This window comes from Sander lucioperca, chromosome 12 (genome assembly GCF_008315115.2).
Source record: "Sander lucioperca isolate FBNREF2018 chromosome 12, SLUC_FBN_1.2, whole genome shotgun sequence".
Lineage (NCBI taxonomy): Eukaryota > Metazoa > Chordata > Actinopteri > Perciformes > Percidae > Sander > Sander lucioperca.
This window is the reverse complement of record NC_050184.1, coordinates 5297015-5317268: the sequence shown is the minus strand read 5'-3', so window position 1 is coordinate 5317268 and position 20254 is coordinate 5297015. Positions and strand designations below refer to the sequence as shown.

Genomic DNA, 20254 nt, shown 5'->3' with positions numbered 1-20254 from the left:
TGAAAGCAGAGGGGGGCGGACTCCATCCATCTTCGTCCGCTTATCCGGTCTCGGGTTGCGGGGGTAGCAGCTCCAGCAGGGGACCGCAAACTTCCCTTTCCCGAGCCACATTAACCAGCTCCGACTGGGGGATCCCGAGGCGTTCCCAGGCCAGGTTGGAGATATAATCCCTCCACCTAGTCCTGGGTCTTCCCCGAGGCCTCCTCCCAGCTGGACGTGCCTGGAACACCTCCCTAGGGAGGCGCCCAGGGGGCATCCTTACCAGAACCCGAACCACCTCAACTGGCTCCTTTCGACGCGAAGGAGCAGCGGTTCTACTCCGAGCTCCTCACGGATGATTGAGCTTCTCACTCTATCTCTAAGGGAGACACCAGCCACCCTCCTGAGGAAACCCATTTTGGCCGCTTGTACCCTGGATCTCGTTCTTTCGGTCATGACCCAGCCTTCATGACCATAGGTGAGGGTAGGAACGAAAACTGACCGGTAGATCGAGAGCTTTGCCTTCTGGCTCAGCTCTCTTTTCGTCACAACGGTGTGATAAATTGAATGTAATACCGCACCCGCTGCGCCGATTCTCCGACCAATCTCACGCTCCATTGTCCCCTCACTCGCGAACAAGACTCCAAGGTACTTGAACTCCTTCACTTGGGGTAAGGACTCATTCCCTACCTGGAGTAGGCACTCCATCGGTTTCCTGCTGAGAACCATGGCCTCCAATTTAGAGGTGCTGATCCTCATCCCAGCCGCTTCACACTCGGCTGCGAACCAATCCAGTGAGTGCTGAAGGTCACAGGCCGATGATGCCATCAGGACCACATCATCTGCAAAAAGCAGCGATGAGATCCCCAGCCCACCGAACTGCAACCCCTCTTCACCCCGACTACACCTCGATATCCTGTCCATAAATACTACAAACAGGATTGGTGACAAAGCGCAGCCCTGGCGGAGGCCAACTCTCACCTGATACGAGTCCGACTTACTGCCGAGAACCCGGACACAGCTCTCGCTTTGGTCGTACAGAGATTGGATGGCCCTGAGAAGGGACCCCCTCACCCCATACTCCCGCAGTACCTCCCACAGTATCTCCCAGGGGACCCGGTCATACGCCTTCTCCAGATCCACAAAGCACATGTAGACCGGTTGGGCATACTCCCAGGCTCCCTCCAGGATCCTTGCTAGAGTAAAGATCTGGTCCGTTGTTCCACGACCAGGACGGAATCCGCATTGTTCCTCTTCAACCTGAGGTTCGACTATCGACCGAACCCTCCTTTCCAGCACCTTGGAGTAGACTTTACCAGGGAGGCTGAGAAGTGTGATACCCCTATAATTGGCACATACCCTCTGGTCCCCCTTTTTGAAAAGGGGAACCACCACCCCGGTCTGCCACTCCTTAGGCACCGTCCCAGACTTCCACGCAATGTTGAAGAGGCGTGTCAACCAAGACAACCCCTCCACACCCAGAGCTTTAAGCATTTCTGGACGGATCTCATCAATCCCTGGGGCTTTGCCACTGTGGAGTTGTTTAACTACCTCAGCAACTTCCACCAGGGAAATTGACGACAATCCCCCATCATCCTCCAGCTCTGCCTCTACCATAGAGGGCATATTAGTCGGATTTAGGAGTTCCTCAAAGTGCTCCTTCCACCGCCCTATTACCTCCTCAGTTGAGGTCAACAGCGTCCCATCCTTACTATACACAGCTTGGATGGTTCCCCGCTTCCCCCTCCTGAGGTGGCGAACGGTTTTCCAGAAGCACCTTGATGCCGACCCAAAGTCCTTCTCCATGTCTTCTCTGAACGTCTCCCACACCCGCTGCTTTGCCTCTTTCACGGCAGAGGCTGCAGCCCTTCGGTACCTTGCAACTGCCTCCGGAGTCCTCTGGGATAACATATCCCGGAAAGACTCCTTCTTCAGTCGGACGGCTTCCCTGACCACCGGTGTCCACCGCGGTGTTCGTGGGTTACCGCCCCTTGAGGCACCTAAGACCACAGTTCCTCGCCGCAGCTTCAGCAATGGAAACTTTGAACATTGTCCACTCGGGTTCAATGCCCCCAGCCTCCACAGGGATGCACGAAAAGTTCCGCCGGAGGTGTGAGTTGAAAGTCTGTCGGACAGGGGCTTCCTCCAGACGTTCCCAATTTACCCGCACTACCCGTTTGGGCTTACCAGGTCTGTCCAGAGTGCTCTTAAAAATGTGGTTGAATTGTAATCAGGAGAAGACAACATCCCAGATTGAATTTGCATTAAGATTCCTGCATATTTTACACAAGCCTGCTTTTTTCCCTTAAGCCCCAAATTCTATTTTAAGGCAGTGTACTTGTACTGCAAAAAACTGAAAACATGTTTATGACAAAATAAGAAGAAGAATTTGAGAGGAAAAATGCACTTACTTTTACACCATGAGATAATATGAAGCCCTGGCAGTGAGGCCAGGAAATGAGAGGAAATGGTGTGTCGCATAGCCCCATAGCATCACAGCAGGATATTTCGGGTAAAGTATGGGATTCCTCACACACGCCATTACTTCAAAGTGGAAATCATGCTGCTACGTGCAAGGCCAAGCCCTTTTACCAGGAGTAAAACTGAATGAGGGGACTATTGCAATTCACTTAACTCTCCCTTCAAGTTACTGTTTCCATTAAGGGTGATGATCTGATTAACACCGACTCTGCTTACCTTACATGGGTCTGATAGATTACAATTTTACCTGCAGAAAGAATTGCTGCTGGGCAAGGTATATAGCATCTTGCCAACAAAATCCACCCAGGATCACAGTGTGTGTTGGATGTTTTTTTCTTTTCTCCTAGTGTTGTAAGGAATATGAGGAGGATCCTGCTGTGTAATGTATTGCTCTTTTCCAGCAAGAGTTCTCAATACATTATTCAGCTGTTACTGGGGACTAGAATTTGGTTTCCCTCAAGACCCACATATAAAAACGTTAATGCACATGACAGGCTAGCACACCAAGCTTTTGTTCTAGGTGTTGAAGCACTTAATCACTAATTGTCTCCAGATTCACTGGTAGTAAGAAAGGAAACTCCCTTACTCTTTGAATAGGACAGCAACAGGATCTGTTCATAATTTCTTTGTGATCTGAGTCTGGATGTTACAACAAATGTATTGTTAAAGTTTTGACTTTCGACCCTAATGTGAGTGTGATGACAGTCATACACTAATGGATGAATGGTTTAAGAAATACAGCATATTCTGTCCACCCCCATTTGGTCATTTAAACCCTTAAAGTAATAACTATCTATGAGGTAGCACAATAGTGATTGGTCTGCCAAATAGGGAAGCTAACGCAACAGACTTGCTCTTCATTCTAGTCACTGCTTGCATGTATTTATGTCAAATTAGCTCTTCCACAGTAATTGTGCTACTTTATATAAATTATTTTGCAGATTAAGTTATAACCTTATGAAATATTGTGCAAAACTACCAACAACAGATAACATTGTTCAAATTAGCTTTACCTAAACCAATTGCAACATTAAAATGCTGCTTTCATATTAATTCATCAGTGATAATTATGGGGTCATTCTGCTGCCTGATGAGTACTTTTAAAACCTTAAAGGAATAGGATTTTCTCTGATGCCTGAGTTGAAAGGCTGCTCTGTTGCTCATTGGTTTTGCCTCCAGGAAAGTCTTCGTTTTCAGCTGTGTCAAGTTGATACATTTGGTTTAACTTTGTCGTCCTCTTCTTTAGACCGGTGCACTCAAGATTTGATGCTTCACTGGGGTGAGGACTCCTGCATCATGGATGAATGTTTCTCTAAACCTCAAAAACCCAACCTTGTGGAAAATGCATTAGCAATATTTTCTAACCCACCTTACCCTGCTAAAAGCAAGATGAGAAAAATCGCCCCCAAAGAATTTAAAAACTGAGAAAATACTGTGTTCTTCGTTCACCGTGGAGACATGCGAGAAAAACTGAATTTTCTTCAAGATTTCAGGTAACACAGGGTTAGTAATTGACAAATCAAATCAACCTTTAAATGGATTCTGCTGCTGGTACTTGTGTCCTTCTACCTAAGTTATGACATGCAGGACATTTGCTTGTATGAAATATTTTAATGTAAAGTATTGCTACTTTCAATTAAGAAAATGATCTCCACACTTCTTCAACAACTGCAAGTACTTGGTTGTTGGTATCTGTGCAGTCATAGGCAACCTTAACATGTATGTGGCTTTTCAGCACCCAGTGAACCCAATCACCACCAATCTTTACTGAATAGAAAATCAACCTAAAATGATTGTAACATGGGGCATTTTTTCTCATCTTGCTTTGGGTAAGGTGGGTTAGAAAATATTGCTTACATGCAAATGCATTTTCCACAAGGTTGGGTTTTGGAGGTTTAGAGAAACATTTATCCATGATGCAAAAGGAGTCCTCACCCCAGTGAAGCATCACAGAAGCATCACATCTTGTCTTGACTGTACTGGTCTGACGAAGAGAGCGACAAAGTTAAACCAAATGTATCAACTTGACAACAAAGACTTTCCTGGAGGCAAAACCAATGAGCGCACTTTCAACTCAGAGATAACCTCATTTAATTTCCACTTTAACGTGTCAAAATGCTGAATCAGTTGTTAGCTTCTGTGTGGGAGACGCTCCAGCTCAGAGCTCAGTATAGGTGATGTCAGAAGACCAGCGCTGGGATTAAAAATAAGAAAACCACTGTTTTTTTGCACTTTGGAGCAGTTTCTCTCAGTCCCTCTTTCCCACACTGTCGCAGAGAGTTGGAACGATGAAGCTGAGCTGTGTCACACCCACACAGTAGCACAGGCTGTTATCTTTTCGCTCACAGTCTACTGCTATTTCTGTTGCCTCTGCCAGCGTTTTTTGTGAGGGGTTATACACACAGATATGGCAAAGTATGTGTTGGTGTGTCTTCTGAGGGGGTAAATACACAAGGATGAGCAGGAGTAAGAGGGATGGGACTGAGCACAGCAGTCACAAAACATCTCTGTTGACTGGAGAGAAGGACAGAAAAGAAGGATTTGGGCAGCAGAGGTAAAAGCTCCCAAACTCCAGCACAAAAAAATATTTTGAGGAATGGTGTTATTGTTTTGTGACTCTCATGATAGAACTCTAGACTTATTTTAGTCTTTCCCACAAACCATCATTAAAGTTTTCCACAATGTTCAGCCTCATACTGGAAACATCAAATTTCTGCATGTATCAAGATTTTGAGCACCACAAGGAACGACAGCAGCGTAGTGTACGGTCTAACACATTCATCACGTTCTTCACAAATCAAAATAGCTTCAATCAGGCAGCCTTGATTTCACCAGGAGAAATCAAGGCTATGTTTTTCTCTTCATAAAATTCAGCACTCTCTCTTTCTTTGTTACTATCTCATAATACCATAGGAGGGAGTCTCTGGTTTACACAGGCCCAGATCCAGCTGCTTGTGGATGACTCACAGGACAGTGCTTCCCTATGGGGGCTCCTACTGCTCTCCCTCGTTCTCCTTGTCCCCCTCACTGTCTTTCCTCGCTACACTCTGTCTCCCTCCTCTGTGCTCTCTCTAAGCTCCTTTACTCCTCGTTCTAGCCTCCCACCCTCTGTGTCTTCTCTCCACCTGCCAGCTTTTCTTCTCCTCCGATGCCCCTTTTGCTTATTTTTTAAGTCACCAATCGCCTTCCTCCCCTTCATCATCCCTTCTCTCTTATATATTCTCTTTTACTCGCTTCATCTTCTCCTTCTCCTCTAGCCACAGAGATTACAGCCCTGGAGTCACTGAAGAGGTAATCTAAGGTGTATAGTAAATACATGCAGAGGGCGCAGCAGAGAGAGTAGCTGTCAGTGTAGGAAGTATTATCTGAGCACTATGTGAAACTACCACCTACTTTCACTTATTTGAAATCTCCAAAGCCTTTTTACTGTTTGCCAGGGCTGGTTAAGCCGGGCATTGTGTGCACTTTTCAGCTTGTTGCTAAATGGCACGTATCAACCAGGGAATGGTTCTCACCGCTGAAATGGTTTATGTCAGGACTCAGAGATGTAACAGCCATTTAGGGGGGAGGATATTATAATTTTTATTTTTGCTGAAGGGAGGGTATTCTGTTTTTCTTTCCTCACAGTTATACCTCAATTCAACCTTCCCTTGTTAGATTTATTATATAAAAAAGAGATAAAAATAGTGACACCAAAAAGATGTTTGCCATGATATGACTGTTTACAGTTAATAGTTATGTCGATAATATCATATTATCAGTTCATCTGACAACAAGTCCTCCAGCTCAATTATTTTTAATTAAGAGGGTTAATAAGGGGGGGAGAGGGACCCTGATTTTTTAAATGTGAACCATTAGCTTTAGTTCCTCTCTCCATCCCAGTAATTTTCATGCAGTCCCTACATTTTTTAAATGTTTTTAAATTTTTTAAAAAACTTTTTAGAATACTTTATTTTGTGATTCTCCCCCCTTTTCCCCCAACAGAATTTTTAGCAATTCATAAATATTAAATAACTCATAGAGTGGAGACTTTGTAGTCTGAACAGTAACTAATACATCAGCCAAGAAAGGAAAATCATATCTTTATCCTATAAAAGCACGCAGTATCATATATTTTAATTTACTATTATAAGTATTACACTGACCTTCGCTCTTTCTCCCTCTATATGCATAAATAATGTATCATAAACAAGTTTATTTAAGGCAGCAATTAACAATTATTTTCATTATCAAGAGATAAATAGAGATAGAAAGAGATAGAGACGTTATTGTCATTGTAAAAAAAAACAACTAAAAAACATTCTGGTGCACTCAAGTACTGGGCTCAAATATATATAAATAAATAAATAATGTTCCCATTCATCATCCATCCATACTCACTCATAGTCACATTCATGCCAGCATATTTACCATACACTCATTGCCAATGTATGCAATTAAAATTCTATAAAAGTCCATTGCTGACAGTAAAGTGCATTGCATATAAATAAATAATTAAATTAATGCACATTAATGCTGACATGTATATGGGGGAGTGGGGGGGTATCTTAAGGGGTGAGGCTGAACAAAAGGTAGCACTGTACCCAGATGATCTGCTCCTTTCTCTCCCCAACCTCAGTTTATCACTTTCACAAGCCTTTGGGGTAATTTCAGGCTACAAAGTCAACTATGACAAAAGCGAGCTATTCCCTTTGAATGCAGCTGGGCACAACTTCCCATCACAAAAAGTGTCATTTAAAGTTGTTTCTAATAAATTCACATACCTAGGTATTCAAATTACAGATACCTTTGAAAACCTCTTTAGAGCAAACTTTGAACCTTTGCTTACTAGAACCAAACAAGTTCTAAAGCACTGGTCCCTACTTCCCCTATCTGTAGCTGAACGTGTTAACTCTATTAAAATGAATATTTTACCCACATTTTCTTATCTCTTTCAATGTCTACCAGTCTACTTAACAAAATTATTCTTCCGTAAACTAGATAGTTTGATATCAGAGTTCCTATGGCAGGGACGGTGTCGAAGACTTCGCAAAGCTTACTTAGAAAGACCAAAGTGTTATGGTGGTCTTGCTCTACCCAACTTCCAATACTACTATTGAGCTACTAATCTGCATGTGATGCACTACTGGCTGCAAGCCACCGATCCAGAACACACTGCTGCCTGGCTTAGTATTGAAGTGGCTTCCTGTAAACTGTCCTTTCTTCCGGCACTCTTATACTCTCCAGGAAACTCTCCTACTGTATGATACACAAAGAACATAGTGGTTGGGACTACTCTCAAAATCTGGAGGCAATTCAAACTTAATTTTCCCATTCTTCCTTCCTTGCTTCATGCCCCTATTAAACAAAACCATTCATTCCCCCCATCGTTGATGGGCAAGGCCTTCTCTGCATGGGCGCAAGCAGGTATCACTTCTTTCAGTGATTTGTACATAGAAGGAACCTTTGCTTCGTTTCAGCAGCTGACAGCAAAATGTTCCTTGAAAAAAAGCAATTTTTTCCAATATTTACAGATCCGTAGCTTTGTTCAATCTGAAATTCCTAATTTCCCCTCAAAACCACAAGATACACAACAAGACATATTTCTAAAGCCAGTTTTTAGAGAGAAGGGTTTCATTTCGTACATGTATGGTAGAATCTTTTCTGAATACAATCATTCCTTGTCTTCCATTAAGACACTCTGGGAACAGGATCTTGGAGTGTCTGATGAGGATATTTGGGAGAGAATCTTGTATCGTGTCCATTCCTCCTCTTTTTGTGCCAAACATGGACTAATACAATTTAAAATTCTCCATCACACTCACTGGAGCAAAGAGAAGCTCTCTAGGATTTACCCTCACATAAACCCCCTATGTGATCGATGCCAGCAGGCTCCAGCCTCCTTAATTCATATGTTTTTAACTTGTCCAACTCGCCATAATTTTTGGACTGAATATATATTCAATACCCTATCTACTATATTAAATGTGCCCTCTGACCATATCCCAGTAACTATCCTGTTTGGAGTGCTGCCCTCTACCCTAGTGGTGCCTAAATTCAAGGCTGACTTTAAAGCATTTGCCACCCTATTGGCTAGGAGATTGATCTTACTCAGATGGAAATCCTCCACTTCTCCCACAGTTTATCACTGGCTGAGAGATCTTTTGTCCTACTCCAAGCTAGAGAAGATGAGGGCTACATTACAAGGTTCCACCACTAAATTCTACAAAATATGGAATCCTTTTCTTGAACATCTGAAATCAATCCAGTTCCGCTCTGCCAATCTGTAATCTGTATTGTACACTTCTAGATGTGTGTAGTTTATGTGTGCTATAAGTAAGTGGAAATAACATTTAAAGTAATTCACAAAGGCCTCTTTTTGTTTGTTTTTGCTTTGTTTTGTTTCGTATTTTGTGTTTTTCTTTTCCATATGTGAGTCTTTAATTGTAATCTGTACTGTGTCTATAAGTGTGTGTGTGTGTGTGTGTGTGTGTGTGTGTGTGTGTGTGTGTGTGTGTGTGTGTGTGTGTGTGTGTGTGTATTCAAGTCCGAAAATATGACCCAGAATTTAAACAATGAGTTCCAATGAGTTATGCTTTTTGGGTCTTATGATTCTAATGTCATTTGTAAGACATTCTGTGCGTTGATATCGTCATTGTACACTATCAGCTTGAAAAGAAAACCAATAAAAATGATTTACAAAAAAAACAAACTGTTACATCCGCTTTTGTGCCTTCTTGACTGAGGCTGTGGTGTTTGTTGTCCATGAGAGGTCCTCTATAATGTGTGTGCCCAGGAATTTGAATTTAATTCAACTGATGATTATTTTCTTGATTAATTGGTCTACGAAAATGTCAGATCACAATGTAAAGTAGACATTTTGTCCAAACAGTCAGCACCCAAAGATATTCAGTTTACTATAAGAGAAGATTTTTTTTAAACAGCAAATATTCATATTTGAGAAGCTGGAGCCTAAAACTTTGTTGTCATTTTTGCTTAAATTTGACAATGAATCAATAATCACAATGATTGTGGACTAATATTGTTGATCGCCTAATTCATTAACCGACGACTGACAGATTCACCTAAATACTTTCTAGCATACTGTAGTTGAGGACTGGATTATTTACCTCTTCAGTTTTCTCCTGTTTTGTGCTGGCATGTAGAATCACATACAATACCCTAAATATCCCTGACATTTTCAAATTAATTGTTGTTTTTTTATCTGTAATGGGAAGGCATTTTTATGAAGAACAGGCTGTTCTAGCCTTTTTATATGATTCCAGCATCTAACAGTAAATAAGACTCAGTCTGCCAGGATGTAATGATATTCAAAATGTCGGACTCCCCTCTGAGAAGTCTCAGTTCTTCTCTATTTTGTATTTGTTCATGATGTCATTATTGTATGTGGTTAATGTGTTAATGTCACATTTCATCCCTTCAAGGCAGAAGACGTGATATTCATTGATGTGATGTAGGCAGCATCTCCACGTTGTCCTTAGTTTAAATGTAAAATGAAAAGGGTTAAAGAAATATCGCATGTTTGTGTTTCTTTTCAGAGAATCTCAACGATGATACATTACTATTATTTTCTATATGAACGGCAATCCCAGCTGACAAATCTCCAACACATTATCTCAGCAGTGGGTGGTAATGGGAAACCACCGACTGCTCAACTCTGGCTCCATTACAGTGCACTGGAAACTAACTCGTTCTTCTAAAATCAATCTTTATCGGTAGCCTAATGATGATTTATACTGTATAGCCACTACAACGGCGGCAGGTGAATCGTGGTGGTGAGCAGGCACGTGTAGACACCAAAACGGGCTAGAGCACCTGCCCTTTTTCTTCCTCGAGAGAAAGTGACCTTTTTTATTAATGAATATAGCCCATATATATATATATATATATATATATATATATATATATATATATATTCCTGTTTGCACACAGCTTCCCTGTCAAACAAACATATTTATTGAATTAAAAAATCAAAATATCAGATAGGGAGATGAGACTTTGTCGATCTCTCTCTCTCTCTCTCTCTCTCTCTCTCTCTCTCTCATGTCCTCGCGCCACAGACACACACACAAACACACACACACACACACACACACACACACACACAGAGAGGCAGGCAGAAAGGCAGCAGTCCCTTCCAGCTCAGAAAGTTTTTCTAGGCTTGTGTGGAGGTGAGTGGTGATGAACAAAAGACTAAGCAGCCAGTGCCTCGAGTTTACAGCTAATTAGCCAAAAGACAAAACAAATAGTTAACTTCTGTCTTGCTAACATACAGTACATGAGCATGAACTTAGACTCAGGTATATGCGAGGAAATCCACAGAGGTAGATTCTTACCCCCATGAGTTAACAGTCAAATACATTTTACCATTTTGAAAATTAAATGTTAAAGAAGAAGTTCAACATTTTGGGAAATACACTAATTTGCTTTCTTAACGAGTAAAAGACTGAAGCTGGGTTAGCTTAGCACAAAAATTGAGACTGGTTTTTCAGAATCTAATTTGGCTTATAAAATGTTGCCTGCCAGAACTTCAGAGTAATTGGTGTAATTAGTTCTTTGCAGAATTCTCTTGTGAATGATTTTTGCACATTATACATGTGAAATGTTACATGTAAGTAGGGTATAATTCTATGTCATTAGCTGTTGATTTTCTTCCTGGCTGCCAGTTGGTGGTTATTGTTCAGGCAGTAAGAGGGTGGGCAAGGGAGGTGTTGGCTCTATCTTAGGCTGGTAATTTAAAGCTCCAGCTGCTGTCTCCCTCTCCCCAGGTGGACAACTTGATTCGTCAGCAGTGCATCTCATTAGGGCGAGAAAAACACATTTCTAAAGGAGAAAACATTCTGCAAGAGAGACAGCGTTCATCGGTGATTGGACACCTCTGTCTGTCAGGGGGATAGATGTGTAGATACAAATCAACAAATCTTGTTGATTGTCGAAAAGCTGCAATAAAATCTCATGACAGCAGTTTTTCTAATGTTTTATCCCACACTGACAGTTGGATCCATCAAAATGTAGACAGCTGAGCCTAATGGGGGAATTTTACACACCAAAGTCTGTTTATGGAACAGTCCAAGATAATAAATGATTCAGTTATCTCCAATCAACAAACTAAATACAAATGTCCACTTTTAGATGTGGGTCCTTCTGTTTCATACTGTCACTTTAGACAGAAGAACACAAGACTATGCACCAAAGCTTCTCTGTTTTAAAGTGTCTGTTCATCTGACTTTTGTAGGAACACCAGAATACAGAGGTACAGGAGAATGGCAGATGCATAGCCCACTGTATATTAAATCTACTCTATGGTGCCACTTGTTCAGTGTGGCCCCCTCCCATAAACCTGCTATAGTTTACAGGTCGAGGGGAGTAGCCTACTACTGCATATTGTAGCCTATGTGGAAAAAAAGTTGTATGAAGCCTATTGTGGCTCCAGAATGAGCTGCGTGAAATCTGATAAATGTTTGAAGTTGAAGACTACAAGTTTGAAAATAAAAAAGAATCTGTTGGTGTGGAATTAGAAAGAGGTGATCATATCAGACCTCTGTAGCCTGCTTCTCATCTCTGCTTGATGCTAACAGATCAAGACTACATTAGCCGCTACTAGCCACACACTGGAATCTCAGACCAAACTGCATTATGGGTAATGTTTTAACAAGGAAGAAAAAGGCGTGGAATAAAAAAAGATATCTATGGTTCTGCTGCATCGATTTTAATACTTTATTAAACTGTCCATCATGAGTCCAACCTTGTTATAGGAGTGCAATACTAAATCGTTGGAGTAAAGTTAAGTGTTCAAAGTTACTGTTCTTACTCTCTTCATCTCATAGTGACCAAACACAAAAAAACATCTTGTATTCTGCCAAAGTTGTCAATATTTTATTAATCTTCAGTTAAGGCAATCCATTACAAAGCATTTCACAAACCACAGTATGACGACAATATCATGTCCAACACCTGGTTTGGAAATTATTCAGCATGCAAGTCAAAGATCAAGAGAGGTATGTAAACAACCTGGGATAAAACAGGAGTAGTGGCAAGAACTCATACAGTATGTGTCTCATAGGAACTGAATGGAAAGAAACCAGAGATGCAACATGCTAGAGGTGGCTGTTATCTCTAAATAACATCCCAAGTCACAAACAAAGCACATGGCAGATGCACTTATCAGGTGAAATGAAGGTAGACTATCAAACCTCCTGCCATTTTGGCACAAACATGCACATTGTCTAAAGAGGCCAACTTCAACAACTGAACACATTTTGGAATATTCTTTATACGGGGCTTATGTACATAATTAGAGTTCAGCCTCAAAGAAAATTTCAAAATGAAGAGATAATCAAAGCCATTTCCACTGAGAGAAAATAATTAATTGTATTGTTGGAGAGACATTTTTTAGACTGGAAAATATATCTCATAATAACTTAATGTTTCACAACTGCATATGTGTCATTACTGTGCTCATTTCATATGAAATTGTTTTCTTCTTTTACTACTGAGGGTTTGTTTTAATCCCCGTGGAGGAAATATAGCTTGTTATAATCTTAGTAAAACGGCCAAAGAAGCCTTCTTGTTTAGTATTAATTTGATGAAATATGTGCACACAACATACGACCCCAACTCCACTTTTTCATTTCATTTCTTTTCACAGACATTTGCAATCACACTCACAGTATATGAGCTGCATGCTGATGCCGACTTAACATGCCAGCCAAATGACATATGTATCCTAATTCATTTTCTGTGAGTAATTATTAACTTGTGATTGTTTTTTAAAGGAAATGTGACAATAACAAATCACTTTGAGAAGTAGGTTTGCTGCAAAGTAAATATATCAGATATATAAGTTAGTAATTCATAACACCTTAAAATATATTTCATAAGAAATGTATTCAATGTATATTCATGATTTCCTTTTGGCTTGAATGGCTTTCTGTAGAGGTATTCTGGTATTTATGTGTTATGTAACTAAATGGCCTCATTTAATTTCTGATGAACAAGTGAATTTGGCAGCAGATTAAATGCTGCTTTGTCTTCTGAGGGAGAAATGTCATTGCTTATAAAAAAAATTAAAAAAGAAGCCAAATATGGATCTGAGCCTGTGATAGGAGTTCACAGCCTCTGGACTTAATATTTGCAGTATCATCACAAATCTTCTGAGAGCACTAATGCAATGGGAGTAAGAGAACTTTATGCGGCTAACAAAGATCGTAAAGCAACATGAATTACGTAAACACATTTGCTCCCAACACAAAACAAAATATAACAACACCACTGAGAAATATGAGGTTCACATTCTCAGAGAACAAGACAACACTGTAAACATTAGTTATCCAGTGTCATTCCATGAAACTCTCTTAAAGTATGAAATAAGAAAAAATAAACTCACTTCGTAATGATCCCCATGAATGTTTACTTTTTCCTTGAGGCAATGTTAAGAGCCACAGTTGAGTTGTAAACAAGTCTTGACTTTGAATATTGTACAACAAGGCTCAGCGACACTGTTAACTCATTTTTTCAAAGATTATTAGTGAAGAGCTGTAAGTATAAAAAGTACAGGACACTGGTTGAGCAGCGTGTAATAGTCCTAATCTTGCAACAGTTGTATCGTCACCCACATTTTCTGTGTGTACATCTTAAACATGAGACCTGCTGCTGCTGGCAGAATAACACCTGGGTAACTGAATTTGGATATGTTTACATATAATAGGCACATTTGGATCGAGATATTGAGTGACTGACAGATAATAATGGAAATAATGGCCATTACTGGGCCAGAATGGCTGTAACTGTCTATAGCAATGTGTACAGTCACTAAAAATAAATGTGAACATATCTGGCTTGAACTAAATTATAAAAGAAATGTCAAATTGTATCTTAGGTAGTAAAATGGCATCACAATGTTTTGTTATAAAATGGGCCGTTGTGCATTAGTGTAAACAATGATATCTGGGAACAATAAAAACAATCCAATAACAAGACACTGAATGAATCAGAACAAAAAATAGTTTTCTCCAACAAAATAAAAACATTCAATGCCCAAATATCTCATTGCAAGATTTGTGATTGTTCAGTTTTCATTCCAGAAAAAAACAAATCAATTTAAGAAGAAAAAAAACAAAGTGGGTATTACATGACAACAGTCTTTCGAAAGTGTATTTGTAGAGTCCAAGGAAAATCCCAGACAATAAACTGTAACCACAACAAATGTAATGGAAAGAAACACAAACAGCGAGATGACGAATTAGATATGGCAGCATGACTTATAATTTACCTCTCTGCATACAAACAGTGAAAGCAAGTATGTTCCTTGAATTATTCATCTATTTTTCTGTAAACTTACTGTTTTATGATACAGTAAAAATAAATGAATAATTCAAGGAATGGGCCTTAGTGTATATATATATATATATATATATATATATATATATATATTAGTATAGTCATTTCCTTTCATCTGGTTTGAACTGATGCTAAAAACTTAATTAGGGGTCCTTTCATTTATTTTCTTTGCGATAATAGTTTTGAGCTTATTAACATTTTAACTTTGTGCTTTTCATTTTGACAGTAATGAGTGCATACTGTTAATATAAATATTAGATATATGTATAAGACGTGGTGCTGGAAAATCAGTATGGCAACAGCTTACAGCAGGTCCTCTACATAACGGCTTACAATCAAAAATGATCCATCAGTGAAAATGATTCATTAGCTGCTGAATAGGTCTTATCACATGCTTTTATATTACAGTGCTTATCAAAGTAGAAATGGGGATCTTTTTTATTACACTAGTCACAAAATATAAGATTGAAAACTACAGGGAAAATATGACTTTAATCCCCACCCTATTAATAAACTATTTCTGCAATAAATAAATAAATAAATAAATTAGTATACATATGATTTCCTAGTATAACACACACCAATTCCAAAAGGTATCACAAACATGATACACACTGGCACATTCTAGTATATTTATGCCTTCATACAGGCTCTCTCTACGGGTTTACTTGCTATCCATTACATCACCACTTTGACAGGTTTGACAGCGAACAACTAAAACCTCCTTCTACACCGGGCTCCCCTCAGTGCTCTCATCCTGAGAGAGAAAAAACTCCCTGATCATCAGCAGGTTCACCCAAAGCAGTTGTATTTCTCCAAAACAAAATGGAGTCTCATCTACTTTTTCGTTTAGCCAAAATAATATTTACGAAAGGGCCTTAAAAGCGTTTCCATTTCTTCCCAAAAGATGGTTGTGAAGGCTGGTTCCCCTCAACCACGACCCTGTCCCAACCCGACGCGGAGCTGTGTGTGGGGCTCAGACGGGGTTGGTCTGGGGTTGATCCCCAAACGAGTAAGCCGCTGGGACAGGGACAGGGTTAGGTTTAATGCCTCTGCTCTTCATGTAGGAGATCAGCTGGTCAGGGATCTCGGCCAGTACGTCTTTAGCCAGCCGCGCCATGCTCAGCACGTGGTTGCCAGTGCGGTCCATGTAGTCTCTGAATGGGACAAACTGTGAGAAATGTATGACTTTATGAAAAGAATGTATCATATGCAACAAGTCTAACAGGCTAAAGCCCTTCTGTAGCTGTAGCTCTAGTAGAAAACCTGAAGTGGAGGTGGCTTTGCTAGACTTTTGTCCCTGAATATCAGCAGATATTTGAGGCTTTCTTTAAGTTTCTTAATGTCGTCTTCACTCTCAACAATCTCTACTTGCATCAGAAACACAAGCTTTCCAAGCTGACTGATCACAGTTCTCGAGGTCGCCATGTGGCATGTCTGTACCTGCCATAAGTAGTTGATTTTGCGGAGGTACATACTATAGGGATACATGCATGAAGCTTTAAAGATAAGAGCATGTTAAATATTCCATGATAATGGTACTAGAGGAAAGACCAGGTCATTAAAACATCTATCTATCTAATATAAGAGTTTATCCTCTTTTGAGCATGAATGTGTTCTGCTAATTTTGCAAACACTTGCCAATAAGATTATGAGAATTCATGTTATTAATTAACATCTTTCAAGGCAATCTGGCCTGTAGCTCTTGAGATATCTTGCTTCGTAACTAGAAACAACCAACATCGACATCTATAAGCAATGCCACTAACAGGGAACCATGTAACCACTGTCTTTGGAAAATAAGCTGTGTCCTTCCCATGTCAAACTGAGAGTGAGCTAAAACATTAGAAAGGTCTCACCTGTACAATATCTCTCTCTGCCAACTTCCCCCGTGAGGAAATCCTGATGTCATCGCCATCCAGCTCAATCATGGCTGCAGAGAAAAGGTATTAAAAATAATCTCACATAAAAAAACAAAAATTCATACTGATGATGATGTACAATAATTGTTATGGTTGAGGGCAAGCCTAAAGAGTAAATTTGACTAAAACAAACCATCCCTGATGCAAACTGACCATAAACTGGTTTCCACTGTTTCTTTACACATTTGTTCCCTGAAGAACTTTAGTTACTGTTCTCACCATCAAACTCAGCTTGGCCAACTCCAACAATGATGATAGACATGGGGAGTTTGGCTGCCTGTCGTGAACAAGAAGAACAAACAGTCAGTCGGGGTTATATTTCCAGTTAATTCTATTTTTCTCCCACTACACTTCTCATTCTGCAAAGTCAGAATTAATCTGCAAGACCATTTCTCCAGAGAACAGAAACAATAATGGACAAGATAAAATAACACATTATGTTGCATAGTTTGGGTTATCCAGGGACTGAGAAAAAATATAAAATACATTATTCAACTTAGGGGCCCCAAGGTTTTTACAACAGCCAGCCTATAACATAATATTTTAGCAAACTTCTATACAGTGTACACATTTTACAGGCTGCTTTTACAATGTGGAATTCCAAATGAGTTAAAGTGCAGTAAAACAGTAAGGGTAACATGTAAAAACATGAATAAAGTCAAACGCTTTATTAAAAAAACATCGTCCTGCACACTTACTGTACATCACTTAGTTTAACATGATCTATTCATGATCTTTGCATGTAGAAGTGTTTCAATCAGGGTCAGAACAGAAAGGCCACATGTCCTGCCTGTGTATCTAAACTTAAACATAAATAAAAATATGTAAGGTTTATCTTCCAAACAGTTTGTAGTACAGGTTTCCCTCACTGCATGAATCTAAACAACAGTCCTGATGTGGAGAATGTGAACGCTCTGGCATGAATGAATGATGTATGCTTGGTGGTAGAAATGCATTTACAGGGGTAAAAGTAGGTCAGCTTTCCTGGAAAAACCTCCTGAGGGGAGAGGCCTGTCACAGATAGGAGTAAGTAGACTGAGAAGGACCATCCTCTCCATGTTCTCTATCATTATTCTCCCTCCATATCCTTTACCCATTTTATCTTTCCCTCCAGCAGGCTCATTCCTCATGACCTTTTGCTCTCAATACATCCATTCGGTTTGCCCATTTCCAGCAGCAGAAGACCACACACGCATATACCTATAAATATCTGTATCCAGTGCTGAATTATTTAGTCTACACCATTTGTTACTTTGCTTTTACTGTAAAGTCACTCAGGGGATCTCACTCCACCGATCTGTCTGAACACATTCTCCTCTCACTGCACAGAACCACTACCCTGGAAATCCAGAGTTCTCGCGAGAGCACAATTTGAATTTGCTCAGCGAGTCACTCTGGCAATGAGTAATGATGCTCATTACCCATGCCCTTGGAGCCGAGCTGCACCAATCACATCGGTGTATCTGATATAAGTTGGGCCAAGTCGAGTTCGGCCATTTTCATTACTCATAGATTTCCAGGCTACAGAACCACAACAAATATACCAAGACTTGAAGCAAATATTGTTGTTTCAGTATAATACACTGTTGTGCCCCATCGGTGTGTGTATTTTACTTCATATAATCCAATTTCCCCATTAATTTCCTCTTAAAGTCACAGTGAGGTGGGAGTTACAGCGTGTTTATTTTTTGTGACGTGACATATTTCAGAATGAAACTTATACGTGGAAATATAAACCAGCTGAAATCCAACTATCATATTGCTCAGCTAGTTACCTACAAGCTCATGGTCAAGTGTGGCTTTATATGACGATATCACATTTGATTTGATCAAGTTAAAGATGAGTCATTAAAAATATTTTTACGAGAAAAGAGATGGATTTTGATATAAAGAATACTCAAAAATGTGAGATGTATCTGTTTTATATTAAACTGGTGATGGGTTGTTTTTAGAAATCTCAACTTTTACATTTTCATAAACCATGTTTTTTTTTTGTACTCAATGTCACTCAAACTGTTTTTGATTTATTCATTTTAAGAATTGCTTTTATCTATTTTTGCAAACAAACTCATACATTTAGCATGTAAAAAGAGATACATGAACAACTACCATAGGGATAAAGAACTAGAACTTGGAAAATGTATTTTTCATTTCAGCGCATTTTTTAGTAACTTTAAGTTTGGCAAATCATTTAATCAGTTTGTTCCAACTCTTTATTGAAGCACAATGTTTACCCTGAGTCAAACATTCAAACCCTAAACTCCATGTTTTCTATAGCTGGCTTCTATGTCTCATGCATGATTGATTTCTGCAAAATCAAGATACATATATACATTAACATATCCGGTGTCTTTATAAACTCTTGGTTCTTAGGGTTTGAACAAAGTTTGGCTCTCCTGCAAGAGTTTGTAATGAATGTGGTGTTGAAGAGGTCAATGGTGAGAGAAGTGTGATGTGAAAAGAGAAGTTTTAAGATGGACATTTCATTTTAAAAAACAGACATCTAAACATGCTGGCTTGATTAGGAATTTGGTAAAATAAGAAATAAAATGTGTACAACATAATTACATTCAGTAGCAGAGTATCTCTTCTTGTAGCATTTTTACATAACATGCAGGTTATTTTTTAGTTCAGTAAGTGTCCAAAGTCGGCCAGAAAGGTGAAACATTTACTTTGTTGATTCAGAGTGGTTCTTTAAGTGTCTCTGAAATTTAAAATATTCATGGGTTTTATGAAGTTACTGGTTGAGTCAGCCTTCTATCCAGACAACAAACTGACACCTGGAGACATAATCCAATACCTGGGCACAAATTCATTTATATTTAAGCCTACCAGGTCAGAGAGAGACCCTTTTTGTATAATTTAAAATCCTGAAATGAAATTTGGAGCTTAAAGGAAAAACATCAAAGATGGCCCCAGAGGCTGTCCTGTTAGATGTGTGAACACATTAGTCACTGAAGACTAAGCTGTGCTGGTTTAGTTCGGCCAGTACAGTTTGAACAGCAGCAGTACCTGCAACATTACCAACAGATATCTGCTATGTGCAAATATACACCACAGCATCAGAGAGCACAAATAAGAAACCAAAAGTGCAGATATGAGCGTGTCACGTAACTCTTTTATTATGATTCATCTCTCCGGGGCAAACGTTACATGCCAAGTGAGGCAGGTCAGTCAGTCCTTTGCTCTGTGGGCAGAGGAAAGTGTAGCCAGGTCCAAACTGAGAGGCGAGAGGTGGTAGCAAGACACAGCAGGTTCCGAGTAGTGCAGAGCAGCAGACAAGATCTTAAAAGGAAGGTGTGGCTGTTCGAATGGTTTGATTAACAGTCGCAAATTCCCTTTAAACCCAGTCTGCTGGGGGTCAGAGCAACGTGTTGCTGTGCCTCAGATGGTGTGCTGAGTAATAAAGTGAACCTGTGGACCAGAAAGTAAACCTCAGCTGAGGCCCTCAGCTTCATGAGGGTCTCAATAAAAAGGAAAAATATTGGACAAACAGAGAACCCGAGCACAGGGGGTGAGACAAGTGGAGCAGA

General features: G+C 39.9%; 1 protein-coding gene across 2 annotated transcripts in view; it reads right to left on the bottom strand.

The window, feature by feature from the left end:
• Positions 1 to 15554: 15554 nt before the first annotated feature.
• The window catches only part of cpne5a (copine Va), a 71935-nt gene continuing 67235 nt past the window's right edge, over positions 15555 to 20254 (bottom strand). For both annotated transcript variants that reach the window (XM_031286791.2, XM_031286792.2), the window contains 3 exons: positions 16941 to 16998; positions 16659 to 16732; positions 15555 to 15970 (listed from right to left, as the gene is read on the bottom strand). In XM_031286791.2, coding sequence (XP_031142651.1) covers positions 15776 to 15970; positions 16659 to 16732; positions 16941 to 16998 — 327 coding nt within the window. In that variant the 3' untranslated portion in view covers positions 15555 to 15775. The remainder of the gene's footprint in view (positions 15971 to 16658; positions 16733 to 16940; positions 16999 to 20254) is intronic.